The sequence below is a fragment of the Littorina saxatilis genome, linkage group LG9 (assembly GCF_037325665.1).
Source record: "Littorina saxatilis isolate snail1 linkage group LG9, US_GU_Lsax_2.0, whole genome shotgun sequence".
Taxonomy (NCBI): domain Eukaryota; kingdom Metazoa; phylum Mollusca; class Gastropoda; order Littorinimorpha; family Littorinidae; genus Littorina; species Littorina saxatilis.
The window spans coordinates 9,664,539-9,679,467 of NC_090253.1; the positions used below are offsets into that span (position 1 = coordinate 9,664,539).

At 41.2% G+C, this 14,929-nt stretch overlaps 1 protein-coding gene across 2 annotated transcripts in view; it reads left to right on the plus strand.

Moving 5' to 3' along the window:
* Nucleotides 1-14,712, plus strand: part of LOC138975222 (protein HtrL-like) — an 85,472-nt gene extending 70,760 nt beyond the window's left edge. For both annotated transcript variants that reach the window (XM_070347879.1, XM_070347881.1), the window contains 3 exons: nucleotides 8,065-8,284; nucleotides 8,896-9,139; nucleotides 13,894-14,712. In XM_070347879.1, coding sequence (XP_070203980.1) covers nucleotides 8,065-8,284; nucleotides 8,896-9,139; nucleotides 13,894-14,455 — 1,026 coding nt within the window. In that variant the 3' untranslated portion in view covers nucleotides 14,456-14,712. The remainder of the gene's footprint in view (nucleotides 1-8,064; nucleotides 8,285-8,895; nucleotides 9,140-13,893) is intronic.
* The last annotated feature ends 217 nt before the right edge of the window (nucleotides 14,713-14,929 follow it).

Genomic DNA, 14,929 nt, shown 5'->3' on the forward strand with positions numbered 1-14,929 from the left:
TCTCATTTCTTTAGTTGTACTCAAAGGCAAACTCCTCATAATTCAGATCTTACCAGGGTTTTACATGGGATAAGACCATCTCTCCACTTGGACATACACTAAAAATCAACATCCAGTGGCGTGTAATTACTTGGTGATTTGATTTTGTTTAAATTACTCGTGGATTTGACATTATTATTAATTGAAAATGCAAACTGTGCACAGAGGGCAGCAATGTAATTTAAAACATCCAGTGCAACTGTGTTTTTCGGTATAATTGGAAATGTCGTCTCCTCCCGCGACTCTTTCCCTTCCCCCCTCCTCTCCCCAAATGACAGACTCTAAAAAATCAATATTTTCTTGTCAAAATACACACATGACCAATGTATGCTCCAGGTGTTGCTCAATGACCCCAGTACATCTTCTCCACTTCGTACCATGCGTCGCGTTCTGCCGCCTTGTAGGTTAAAAGTACGGCATGCGTGAAACTCTGATTTCCCCCTCAACACACGCACACACATACACACACACACACACGAACGTGGACGCGCACACACGCACGCACTAGCACACACACACACACACACACACACAAACACATTCACACACAAGCACACACACACACACACACTCACACACACATACACAAACACACACACACACAAACACACAGACACAGACACACACACACAGACACACAGACACACACACACACACACAAACACACATCTTCTTGTTGCTATAACCCATCACGCCACCAACTCTCATTCCCTCTGTGTTCCCATTCCCGCTGTCAGTTTGTCCCTATTAAAGCTTTAAATAGTTTCTAACTATTCACATCTATCCAGCAATTGTCAGTCTTTTTTTGCTTTTTTGCCCTTTGAAATTAGGTATTGCCTTTTTATGTTTTATTTTTATTTTTATGTTTAACCTTTATTCAACATCCGACAGACTCTGATGTTCCCTCTCCCGCGACCTGCCTGTACAGAGTGGTTCTTTCTATAACTTTATATTCACCTCTACCTAGCAAGGGCTTTTTTCTTTTCTTTCTCAGCCCTTCCAATGTTGTATCGCCCTTTTTGTGTGTTCACGTAACCTAATATCCTTCCAAGCAAGTTGTTTGCGGGGACGTAGCTCAGTTGGTAGCGCTGGCTTTGTAGCCAGTTGGTCACTATCAGCGTGGGTTCGATCCCCACGTTCGGCGAGAGATTTATTTCTCGGAGTCAACTTTGTGCAGACTCTCTTCGGTGTCCGAACACCCCCGTGTGCACACATGCGCACGAAAAAGATCCCACGTTCACAGCGAAAGTCTCAGGGCTTGGAAAACACGAAGACACGCACGCATCATCTCTCGTCTCTGATTATCATGATCGTATTTCGATACTTGACGAGACAAACCCAATGCTAGTGTGTCGAAGAAGACAGCCAAAGCGGGCTTGTTCGAATCAAAGTATCACACCATATCTTCAGCGTATTACCAATACCTGTCCCAATATAGACCAGTTGGTCTAAGAGGACGTTAAACCCTAATAGTCAGTCAAGTTGTTCGCATCATCCGTGAAGGCTATACGCATCCTATCGGAGAACGAGAAACAAAATTATAGAAAAAGTTCTTTAAAAAAACTTGCGCGAAAGACACCAGGGACAGTATTTTTAACCTCTTTTCAAACGATCATAACTTTTGAGCCCGTGGAAGAATGTTTCTGACACTTGGCACACATGTAATGGCACCATGTTTTACAAAGTATACAAAGTTAAGTGCATGTCACATTTGTTTTCGGGACGTTACAAACGTTTACAAATTTTTAACGGAAAACCATTACAACGTCCATTTTCGGGTTCTGTTTGCTCTAAGTACAGGAACATATACAGATGAGAGTCTTTGTCATCGTTCTGTGAAATTTGGAGAGGCTGCTATTTGTAGTTTTAGATTTATTGCATATCAACTGCAGCTACCCAGCAAAAACACTATACAAACACAGGAATTGTTGCCGCTCTCTTTTACACGCTAGATCTGCCTGACTGCGCGGCGGATTTGAACGAAATTTGTATGACTTGAATTGTTAGGTAGAACACCAAATAAACTTTTTGGTGTACAAAATGTAAAATATCATTCAGTTTAAGTTACCGTTTTGACGGAAGAAAGTGAATCATGCCGTCAAAACACGCCATTTTTGAGGGTAGGCGTGGTCACGGACCTGTGACGTCATACCCAAATATTGCTCAGATTCAAAAACACATTTTTGAGCAGAAGAAAGACTGATCTTCAAATACACGTATATTTCTGACCAAACAACTGCTGTTTAACATCTGGGCTATACCACTGAAAAAATATCCTTAACTTTTTGTGCTCAGTGTATATCTATTGTATTACTTTTCCAGTTATGTCTTTATTTACTTATTCAGCCAGTTCTTTATTTAGTTATTTTGGCATTATACAAAAGTATAAAAAAATATTCTACATGAATAAAAAGCAAATAAGCCTACGAAACCGCTCCACTCCAACCATATTCCGCGTAAACGAAGGCAACAACTCCCAACAAAATCTTAGCTTTCATCTTCATTTTGAAATACCGCAACAACAAACTTCCAGATCTATAACACGATCATATGTGTTCTCTGTTTGCATGTCTGTCCAGTGTCGTGTCCCCCCATGCAGCATATTAACTATAACTGTCCCAAGATAAGCCAATTGGTCCTAAGAGGACGTTACAACTTGTTTTCAATCATCAATCACCGTTAAACAAAATCGGTTATTATTTAAAATGACCGCAAAACTTATCTAACGCAAAGTGAAGCAAATAAGGTTCAAATGACGTCAATGCGTGTCAAGTAAAAAAAAAATTTTCCCTCACTGTAGTCTCCCGAGGAGCTGAACAGAAATTTCAAGAAAAGATTTTGTCTCGGTGACTTTGTAATATCAGCAGTAGAAAAATACTCGTAATAATGCTGCGTCGCCCAAAACAAGTAACGGTTTTGGGTGTGACGAAAAAAAGAACAGGGCAGGAGTGCTATGTAAATTATGAGCAATTCTTCCCCACCCATTTAAAAAATAGGACACTACCAGACTGTTTCCGCATATTGAGCCAGAATTGTTTGTTATGGCAAATCGATGTTGCAGTTCCAGAGCAACTGATCAAAATGTCTTTGCGAATTTGCGTTCAAACGTGTATTTCCCATAATATAACAATGCACAGCTCAAAAATATGGCCAAGAACAAATCTACGGTACTTCGAAGAAAGAAGAATAACAACATTCTTGTCCATTACGACTTGCAATTTACCGTGTGCGCTGTAAAATCTCCCTACCTTCAAAGCAGACGAAAAGCAGACATCTTCATTTTCTTCCAAGGGAGAAATCGTTGGTCATAAAGTCTGGCAGGACCCAAACATACTTCTGCACGCTTTCTTTTCTTGTCATATTCAGTTGCTTTGCAAAAATAAAATGTCATTGGTTTTCTCAACTTGTCAAGTCAGTCAAAACGACCGCAGAACACAGAACTGGGAAATGACACTGATTGAAATACGAAAGATCTTCGATGACGAAAGTATAAATGACGTCATGTGGGCACACCTATCTCGAGAACTAAGCGTCGCTCAGAACCAGCGCCCTTCCATTATGTAGAGGTTACATGCCGAGTCTCAGTGATTATTAAAAATAATGGTCGAAGTTGGCGGATCATGAAAAATGCGAGCTTCAGCGAGCTTTTTCATGACCGCGAACTGAGACCATTATTTTTAATAATCACTGAGACGAGGTGTGTAACCTCTTTATTCCTCCTTTCTTCAGTTATTCAAAGAAAACAGGAGTTTTTGTGCGAAAGTTTGATCGAATCCGAATCACTCAACCAGTCAACCTGCGCAGGCGATCGATTAATGCGCGGTTGTATAGTTCCGTGCAAATCATTCCATTCTGTTAACACTTCTTGTCAGTTTCCCTGTTTTAGACTAAAATCAAGTACACAGATATGCTGTTATTCTGCTGTGGCGGTAAAGGCAGATATTGTGTGTTCTGTTTATGTTTTAGTATCGTGTTAGGATAATGTTCTTTCGTCAAATGGGACTAGCAGACGAACTTTTGCACCCGTGTTCGAACGTTAATTACTGTATGAAGTTCAGTTTTCTGGGGAAAATAGTGTATGAAACCGCTTTATGTTGTTTAAATGGATGAGATGTGTGCATTTTGTTGCGTGTGATCTTTTTATAAAATGAAATATTGTTGAAAACTGACCGTCGGATTGCAGTCAGTGTTGTCGAAGAAACTGCGTTAAAAGAAGGGGAACTACTCTTGTCGGCAAGAGTATGAGTTACTTGCCTTGGGAATTTGCTTGGATGAACGGTGTGTGCACGGCAGATCTAGATTCAGAAAACAACCTAACTCATGGATTTTATATGGAGATTCATGTGTTCAGGCCTGTAGTTGTTAATTTAAATGCGGTATGTTTGTATTGTTTGCTCCAGAGATGTATATTTCGTACGTATAGAGCGTTCGGAACTTTTCAGTCGCAAAAGTAGTACCAAAACAGAACAGCTTCTCAACCCATTGCGCTATCGAGGATTCAGGCTGTTGCTGGCTCGTTATTTGTTTGGTTGCTGGGTCATTATCGAAAAATAACTAGCTCTACAAGTTTACAGAGGTAAAGAAGCAGAGGGGGGAATAATTGCAGAATACTACACGGCTTGCTGTGTGATACCACATTGATACGATTTGTAAAAATATTGAAATGCGAGCGAAAACGAGCTTTCCAATACAATTATTTGAAAAAGCAACAAGCGCTAACCCTCCCTCTTTTTTTTTCTTCAAAGATGTTTTTTCTTCAGGCAATTTGTCATGCAGTTACACAGGAGTCACATGATCATAGAGTGGATTTGACGGGTAAAAACATATTCAATACAACGTACAATCAATTATAATAAGTTCTGTTCTACAAGGGCAAGATATGAAGCCCACTTTAGCATACATTTTCCATAATTCAGTTCTGTACAGTGAATATGTTTATCAATCTTTATGTTTAGGCCAGTTTCTTTAAAAAAATGTTCAATGTTAGTTTTACTTTATTTATTCTACATTTGTATACACAAAATTTGGCTTGCAATAAAACACAATCAAAACCTTCATCAGTATTTGTTATACCGTCTTGTCCAAATAATACAAGTGTGGGGTTGAACTCAAGCCTGCTGCAGTTCAAACATGTTTCTTTCATATACTGTTTAAGGTTGTTCCAAAAGGTTTGAACAAATTCACACTGCTATAAATGATGAATAATGGTGTCTCTTTGCACATTACAAAAATTGCACAGGTTACTAGTTGTTACCCCCATATTCTTTAGAATAGAGTTTGTAACCAGAATTCGGTAAATAAATTTTATTTGGAACTATCGTAACTTGACTTCTTTTATTTTGTATGTGTATTTAAACACTTTCCAATCAATATCTCTGTCCAATAATATTTCCCAATTTGTACGTGCTTTTGACATTTCAGGTTTACCTATATCATAATATGATTTGGATCCTTTCATTGTTAATTCAATAACATTTAAAGCTTTCATCTGTTCTTTTGCATCTGCATTTATAAACTCAATGCCGTTTTTTCGCTTATAAACCCTAACCGAATTAACGCAGCCAAAATAATCAAGAATTTTTATTTGAATATGATATTTTGTTTGTAATTCTTGATAATTCAAACCCTCCCTCTTTTAGAACCTCGATCTCTTCCCAAGCCTTGTGAAATCTTTGACGTTAAAGCAAAAAGACGTCACTCTAAAGAGTATAGCGTGACTTGTACGTTCTCAAAATTTGTCCCGATAAAACAGAAAACGCAAAAGTGTTTCCAGAATGACATTTTTCTCTGTGACTTTGACATAATCAACATAGGAAAAGTAGGTTCCTGCCAGACTGCAGATTTACACGACCTCGTTACATGATATACGCACGTGTGAGTGAATGTTTTAGTTTTGACGTGGGTGGTCTCTCTCACGAACGTAGAATAAATAGAGAATACTTCATGGCTTGATGTGTCCTTCCAGATTTACACGAGTTGCTTTTTTAAATATCGAACTGCGATATTTGAAAAAGCAACGAGTGTGAATATCGTGCGACACAGCAAGTCATGTAGTATTCTGTTTTTAATTGAAGGGCGCTGATCTTGTACGACGCTTAGTTTTTGAAATAGATGTGATATTACGAAGAACATCACGAAAATTCCATTAAAAAAATAAAAAATTCTGTTACGTTTGGCATCATTTTCGGAGGTATTTTTCTGGTAACGTTTAGCAAATATATATCTGGGCTGTTCGGTTGAGGCGGTTGGAAAGCAGACAGATTACTTCGATTAAAATGAATCACTGGCAAAACAAATAAATGCGTCTTGAAATTTTATACTTACTGATGAAACTGTATTTTGACATGATGTGTGTACCGTAAACTACCTTGTATCCGCCCAGTATCGAGTTAACGTCCACCTCCTAGTTTGGGCCAAAAGCTATGCATTGGGCATGCTACCTAGTAAACGCCCACCCCCCTCTTCTTGATTACTGGTGTCGCGAAAACAAAATTGGAACATTTGTTTTTATTGTATTGTAAATTCCGCATGCAGTACTGAGTATTCCTCTGAGTCACAAGCAAATAATAACTTTAATCCACTTCTGTCCAAGTGTATAATGCCAAGATACTGTTATAAAAGAATACTGTTGATTTCTACTCTCTCCGCAGTCTACCTGAGAGAAAAAAAGAGTTGACATTTTTAAAGCTCTTCTGAAGTTGAAAAAAAACCGGTTTTTGATCACGATACTTGTTTCAAGCGAGAGAGGCAAAGAAAGAGAGTGAGGGAGAGGAAAGTTTGTGCAATAACGCATCCTTTGAACATTTTCATGCCAAGTGACCAAGATATCGTTATTCTAGCAAATGAAATGCTGCTGCAAAGGGCATAGTCTCTAGTAAAACGCCCACCCCCCACTGTTGGGCAAAATTGGTGCACAGGGGGGGGGGGGGGGGGGGGGGCGTATACAAGGTAGTTTACGGTAGGCTCCTATATGTTTTGCAGTCCATTTGTCGACGCACTCTTTCGTATCAGACATATTTTCATATGACAGCAAGACTGAATTGGTAGCAAAACATTCCATTCTTCAACTCGCGAGCTTGAACATGACGTCAATTCAGCTTTCGTCATCCATGATCGTTACAACTTAGGTATTCCAACCAGTGTGATTTTCCATCACTGTGTTCTGCGTGCGTTTTGACAGACCAGACGTGTTGAGAAAAGCTTCGCCAAACATTGCGGTACAGCAGCAGAACATGACAAGAAAAGGAAGCGAGCAGAAGGATGTTTGAGTCTTGCAACAATGTCTGAAACAAGAATCCTCCCTTGAAAGAAAAACAGATGTCTGTGTGTCGTCTGCTTTGAAGGGTGGGAGATTTTGAAGCATTCAAGTCAAAACGCAAGTCGCGTTGATGAGCTTGTTGAGGTTAATCTTTCTTTGGATTGCCGTGGATTCGTTTGCAACCATTTTTAGAGCTGTGCCTTGAAAGGAAACGGCAAAAAAAAGCCTTCTTTGGTTTGCTACGGAACTGCAACGTCGATATGGCAAAACAAAAATAACTGGATCAATGTGCGGAAGAGGCTGGTAGTGTCACAATTTGTATATGGGTTGGAAGAACTGCTCATAATTTACATTAATAGTTGTTTTGGGCGACGCAGCATTATTAACCTACATACTGAACTTACGTGTATTTTACTTAAAACGTCCCGCAGTCGAGGTCTTTTGTAACCTCGATCTCTTCCAAAGGCTCGTGCAATCTTTGACGTCAAAGCAAAAATACGTCACTCTACAAAGTATAGCGTGACGTGTAAGTACTAAAAACTCTTTCATGGGAAAGAGCAGGGGCAAAAGTGTTTCCATAATGACGTTTGTCTAGGTGACTCTGGCATCATAAAGCAGTGGAAAAGCAGGTCAATGACAGATTCGTTTGACATGAAATCTGTTACATGATATACACACGTGTGGTTTCAACGATATTATCTCATGAGTTGTCTCTCTTTAGTTTGTAGAATAAATAATTAACACACACAGCACACGTGTATCTGCAGATGCGGTCTCTAGACAACACGATGCTGGTGACATGGCCACGCCGCGGTCTCAAGCCTCTGATGAAGGCGACGCTGGTCGCTCTGCTGCTGGTCTCTCTGGCCGCCGTGCTAGTCTTCCGGGCACCGTTACCCGGCTTGCACCTGTGGGACACCAAGGAAGCCAAGCTGAACCGAGACTCCAGGATGTTCTTTGAGTGGGAGGGGTTCGGGCCCGAGAAAGGTGAGAGGAATCGATGTCACACTTCGATCTGTCTGTCTGCAAGTTTCCGAGAGGGCCTGAAGGTATTCATTAAAACTACTACATTTCAAGGCAAATCTTCCACATTGCAAAGCTCAAGCGCTAGTGGGACACCAGGAAAGCAAGTGAAATTGGTTACGTGAACGTCACTCAATTCACTTTAGTGTGAACTCCCGTCGTTTACACGTGTAAAACATGCAACCAATGTGATCAACCGAGCAAGATGAGAGGCCTTGTCGAGAAGCGGAATCTCTTGATTTGTAAGCAGAGTTTATGAAATATTTATTAACATCTAGGCCTTAAAAAAGATTTTATTTCCATAATTAAAATGGTCCGATCGTCCCGAACTGATTTCCAGAGAAAAATACGAAAAGAAATCAAAACTTCGAAGTACGAGGGTGTCGCGAATAAGCAATTCATGAGAACATGGTGATGCAATAATAAAAATAATGAGAATCAAAAAACAAGAAAGGTAAACATTTTGGAACGTTTAATTCAGAACAAAACAACACGTGTACAAGGACCTAAACGACAAGATAATAATACTGAGAGTAACAATACTATCGGCAATGAACACTTTGTGTTTTCCCCAGGGCTGTACAACTTCACGGTAGTGACGGCGCTAGTGGACATAGGGCGCGGCCAGTGGAACTTCCAGTCACGTGGTTTCAACGAGTACCTGTTGTACATGCAGCGCGTGCTCAAGCTTGACGTGAACATGGTGGTCTACATCCACGACAGGGGGGCCCCGACGGTGCGGTGGATGAGGCGGGGAAGAGAACACAGGACCCGGATCATCGCCACCAATCTGGAGGACCTGCCCTACTACAAATACAAGTCAGATATTTTCATTTGTGTTATCTCAGCGTATTACCACTTCATGTCCCAAATAGTCTCTAATTGTTCTTGGGACAGAAATAGCAAATAAGCATAGCATTAGTTGCGTTACTTTATGATAATAATAATAATAATAATAATTGTCAGTAAGTACTGGTGTCACATGACTGATTTGAAATAGTTGATTGGCTAATGGCAGTGCGCTTAACACTGTTAGCGCACTCTTGGAGTGCGCTAACTTTTCCAGAGAGCGTATTCTTCCGCCCTTTTCCAAAGCAAGGCTGTGCTCCTTCTTTTGATTTGAGAAGATTCTTCTCATCCTCCGTGCTGGTGACATGTAGCTTATTTTCTCCACATTACCAAATGATGCTTGACCCTAAATGTTCCGCGGCTAAAAGCAGAAGTGGTTTTTTTTCCTGACAGATTCCATGCGCCAGTGCCTCAGTGAGTCTGGCCTCTTCTTTCGACTTGCGAAGATTCTCAGCCGCTGTGTTAGTGGCATGTAGCTTATCGTCTCTACAATACCAAACAATGATTGCTTGACCCTAAAATGTCCCCGGCTAAAAGCAGAAGGGTTTTTTCCGACATATTTCGAGCTGGACAAAGCAGCATTTGGAAGTCGACTGATTCAATAGACTGTCCTACTCGTATATGTAGCAGACGACATCATCAGTTCAGGACTGAAATGAACGGTTTTCGCATATTTCAAGACAACTACGATGTAAACAGAATACGCGAAGGCTTCAAAACATTCTTACCATGTAATCATAGCACCAACCTCCCAGATGAATGCAGGTACATTGCGAGAAATAACATGCCAACTTTATTTTTTTGCGAATGAGGGAACGAACGTGTCACTTTGAGTCGTTTGACATCAGGGGACGCCACTCAGTTGCTTGGGGGTCGTTCATTTTTTGGGGAGCATAGAACATTTCGGTACATGTTGTTTTTTATACCAATAATTAATACATAAGTGAAACTGTATGCTAACGGGTACATTTCTCACAACTGTAACTCATACTGTTAGTTGCTACTCGATGACACGGTACAGAGGGTAATCAAATCGTTTTTTGTGTAACACATTCAAAACCTAACTTGTTTTGAACATGTACATAAATCTAGGTTAGTAGTTAAAGGGAAGAAACTGTTGTTTTTTGGGTAATGTGGACATTGATTGTTACCTTCCTTTAATCAGTCTTTTCAACTTGGCTAACTCAGTTTATATTTTTGGGTTTAGATAACATTGTTCAAGCTGTTTCAAAAGTGTTTTTGATTAGGTATTAATTATAAACTTTAATAAGTTTCAAAGATATTTTATTTCATTTTAAGATATTTATTGTTAAAAAATCTTTCAGTTCGAATTTTAGAGTTTTAGCGTCACTTCCGTCCTCTGCTTGAGAAGTCGCCAAGATGGTGTGAAACCTCTGGACAACATTTTGGTTCTAAATCAGAGACAACCAGTCTGGGTTTCACATTACATGTAGTCTGACTGAGTGGTTTGTGTTCTGAGATTTTGGTGAAGCACCTTACGAACACTGGGGTTTTAGGTTTGAGTTTTAACTGGGTTTAGTTTTTAAGTTTAACACAGGTTTGTTAGTTCTTGTATTTCATTCTTGGAAGTTTGTATTTTGTTGTTGAAAAAGAAAAGACAAGAGAATAAAAGGATTTTGAAACATTTATTTCTGTATTTGTGTTATTCATTTAACACATAAAATCCCCTACCCCCTTTCTTAACATAATTGAATTTGTCTAAATATAACTTGAAAAGTCAAGAGTGTTACATGTGTTTGTTTGTTTGTTTGCTTAACGCCCAGCCGACCACGAAGGGCCATATCAGGGCGGTGCTGCTTTGACATTTAACGTGCGCCACACACAAGACAGAAGTCGCAGCACAGGCTTCATGTCTCGCCCCAGTCACATTATTCTGACACCGGACCTAGCACTAACCCCATAATGCCAGACGCCAGGCGGAGCAGCCACTAGATTGCCAATTTTAAAATCTTAGGTATGACCCAGCCGGGGTTCGAACCCACGACCTCCCGATCACGGGGCGGACGCCTTACCACTAGGCCAACCGTGCCGGTAATCAAATCGTAAAATGCATGGTCGGCGATGAAACCGTCAATACCCCCGAAATGTGCAAAGCCGGTGTCACGAACTGAAACCTCAGCTGAACAATCCTTCTCATTGCGGTCAATGCTCATGCGCCAATCTTGGACTTAAGAAATGCGACCCTTTGACCGAACGAACCATGGGCAGGGTTTGGGTTAGGATTAGGGTTAGGTTGTTCACGACCTGATTAATCTCCCCATGTTAGCGCATGCGCATTGACCGCAATGAGAGGGATTGTTCAGGCAGAGTTTTCAGTTCGTGACACCGGCACACACACTCAAAAGTAGATCTAAGTCGACCTGTCCACAATTGATCCAAACGCTGGCAGAAAAAGTGTGCCTTGTCAAACGTTCTAATCTCTTGTAGTCATTGACAATACTGTTATTAAAACAATCAAAGTGCGCTGAGAGATTTGTAGAGCAAATCTTGAAAATAATTATTGAATTCAGCGCTACGCTCAACAATTAATTTTCTCGATTTGCTCTATAAATCTCTTAGCGCACTGTGATGTCTCAATAACTTAAATTGTCAGTAAGTACTGGTGTCACATGACTTATGTGAACCAGTTGATTGGCTAATGGCGATGCGCTTAAATCTGTTAGCGCACTCTTGGAGTGCGCTTATAACTTTTCCACAGAGCGTATTCTTACGCCCTTTGCCAAAGCGAGACTGTACTCTCATCCTCAGAATTAATTAATGACATGTAGCTTATATTCTCCACTTTACCAAAAAATAACCATAAATTTCCTGCGGCTCAAAGCAGAAGTGTTTTTTTTCTGACAGATCGCAGGCGCCTGTGCCACAGTGAATCCCACTGATCTAAAAATAGAAGCGGCTGTGTCTCTTCCACAATGGTCTCTTCTCGTTTTGACTTGCAAAGATTCTTCTCATATGCCGTGTTAGTGGCATGTAGCTTATTAACCACATTACCAAATGATGAGTTAGTATAAAATTCCCAGCGGCAAACAGAAAACAAATTCCCAGCGGCAAACAGAAAACACAAGTGTTATTCCGATAACGTACCAGCTAGACCAGCATTTGGAAGTCGACTCTGTTATAGTAAACTACACTGAAATACGACTGCATCAGTTCAGTAAATGAATGGTTTCCGAATTATTATTTCAAGGCAACAACAATCGGAATCGAAAACGTGTAGGGTTAAGAACGTTCTTACCATGTATACAACTTATTACCAGCCTGCCTCATGCGTGCAGACGAGCAATTTTTGTTTTTGAAATGAGACTGCAGTGCAGTGGTTCGATTGCCCTAGCCGCCTAGCAGACGACATAAACCCCGCAGCAAATTAACATGTTGGGCAAATGTGAACAAACAAACGATGGGGATATAATACGTGTAGAGTTCAGAGCATTCTTACCGTTCATATATAGTACCAGACTCCCCGATGAGTGAAGATACAACACGAGAAACATACCACATTTACTTTGAAAATGTGCTAACCGTGGCCTTGGAGTCAATTCAAGGGGCAACACTCTGCACAGTCAATCTGTCGAAGCTCGATGAAGGTTTCGAATCGCAAATAACTAAGAGCACAGTCCTTTCTCCGAGTTTAAATGAGGTCTGTATGAAAGATCATCACTTTTTAGCTTAACGCTACTCTGGAATTTACCAACAGAAATTAAAACAAGAGTTTGCATGTGACGAAAGCACGACACACTTGAGACAGCCCACACAAAAGTAGATCTGACACAAACCTGACCACACAGTTACGCCTATCCAAATGCGCGTAGCAAAATGTGCGTTTTGAATCTTCTTTTTTCTCTGGCAGTACTGACAATATCGTTATTGAAACAATCCCAGTGCACTAAGGGATTTATAGAGCAAATCTCGAAAATAATTATTGAACTCAGCGCTATGCGCTTCGTTCAATAATGAATTTTCTCGATTTGCTCTATAAATCCCTTAGTGCACTGGGATGTCTCAATAACTTAAATAATGATGATAATAATAATAAGCGTATTTATAGCGCGCAAATCCTAAAATAGTTCTAAGCGCCTATTGCTTTAAAAATATGTTCGTTTCCTCCCAGTGGAAAAATAGCAGCGACAGTGTTTAGGTGCAATCAGCCATCCGTACTTATGGTGTTTTACCGGCCACTGTTGTGACATGGGGGTGGGACATGAATACCGTCTCTGAGCTGCAAATAAAGTTGACACGTGTCCGTCCCGATCCGGATGCAAACCCGTTCCCCCAACATAACAAGTCCGGTTCTCCAGCATTTCCGCTACCTGTTTCCCGCGAACAAAACCCAGTTCAGCTTAACATATTAAATCTGACGCAACATCTTAAATCTGGCTAGACTTGTACAGGGGATAAGACCATCCCTCCAGTTGGACACTTACCAAAAAGCAACTGACTGTGTGTTGTAGTGCAGAGTGAGATTATTTTGATGAATTAATTTCTTAACGGAAGCTAGGGATAGTCCGTGAAGCTAAGTCATGGATAGTCCGTGAAGCTAAGTCATGCAACAGTTCTCACTCTGCACAGGAAGCAGTCACTGAGTCAAAATCTATGTTGACAGTTGGTATGTGCCCAAGTATAGGGATGTTCTCATCCAATGCAAAAGCCTGGCCAGATCTTACATGGTCTGTTGAGCCCTAACCCCCTTTGTCTATGCCGCCCAGGTCTCAGATCCAGTCGGTGATGGACTCCGAAGACTACAAGCGGGACAACGAGCTGGTGAGGAAGCGACTGTGCGAGGCGACCATCCCTGACTACGACATCGTGCAGTGGAGCAAGCTCTACTTCCTGCACCGGGCCATCCAGTCTGACCCCTTCCGCAACAACTACTTCATCTGGATCGACGCCGGCTACGGGCGAGGCGAGGACATCCATCCGGCGGACGGGGTTTGGAAGCCGCTCAAGTTGTTCAGCCACATGGACCAGGTGACGTTCCTGGAGCGCGAGGACGTGGAGACGTACCGCCCGCTGGTGGAGCGACTTCACAAGATGAGCATCAACATCATCCCTGGAGGCTTCGTGGGCGGGGGCGCCCCGGCGCTTGAACGCCTGTACACGCTCCAGCAGCAGCACGTGGTCGACTGGCTGCATAACGGCGTGGTGGACGACGATCAGACCATGTGGATGCAGCTTTACTTCAAACACCCTGCCCTCTTCAACCTCGTGCGCGCTGACTGGTATGACGCCTTCAAGATCTTCAACGAAGACCCCTTACACATTCCATAAACTCGAACAGAAATACCTTTCCCGTGTCAAATACCTCAAATGAACAATTAAGATACCTTTTACATTTTAACAAAGACGTTGGGTGGCAAGTGTCGGTTAAAAAAAATTCATTAAAAAAAAGCCGTACCCTGCAACCAGGCTGTTGATGTTTGGTATGTCTCCAAGTGGAGGATGTAACCTGGCCAGAACTGAGACGGTGAGGTGAATTGTTTTCGGAGGAAGAAATGTGCCTTTAAGCAGTAAACCGCGAAAGAAATGCAGCGTTGTCAACCTCAACTGTGTGTAAATGAGTGAGCAATTTTAATATATATCTGAAATGACCGTTTGTATCTAATTCATCTTCTTATCTAATCTATCTAATACAGTATAGACCGGTTGTAAGAAACCCGTGGGGACCCAAACTTTAGGTTTCTTATATCCGGTGTTTTCTCAACCCGGTTTGACCGGATATAAGAAAATATTGCAAGGTCGACT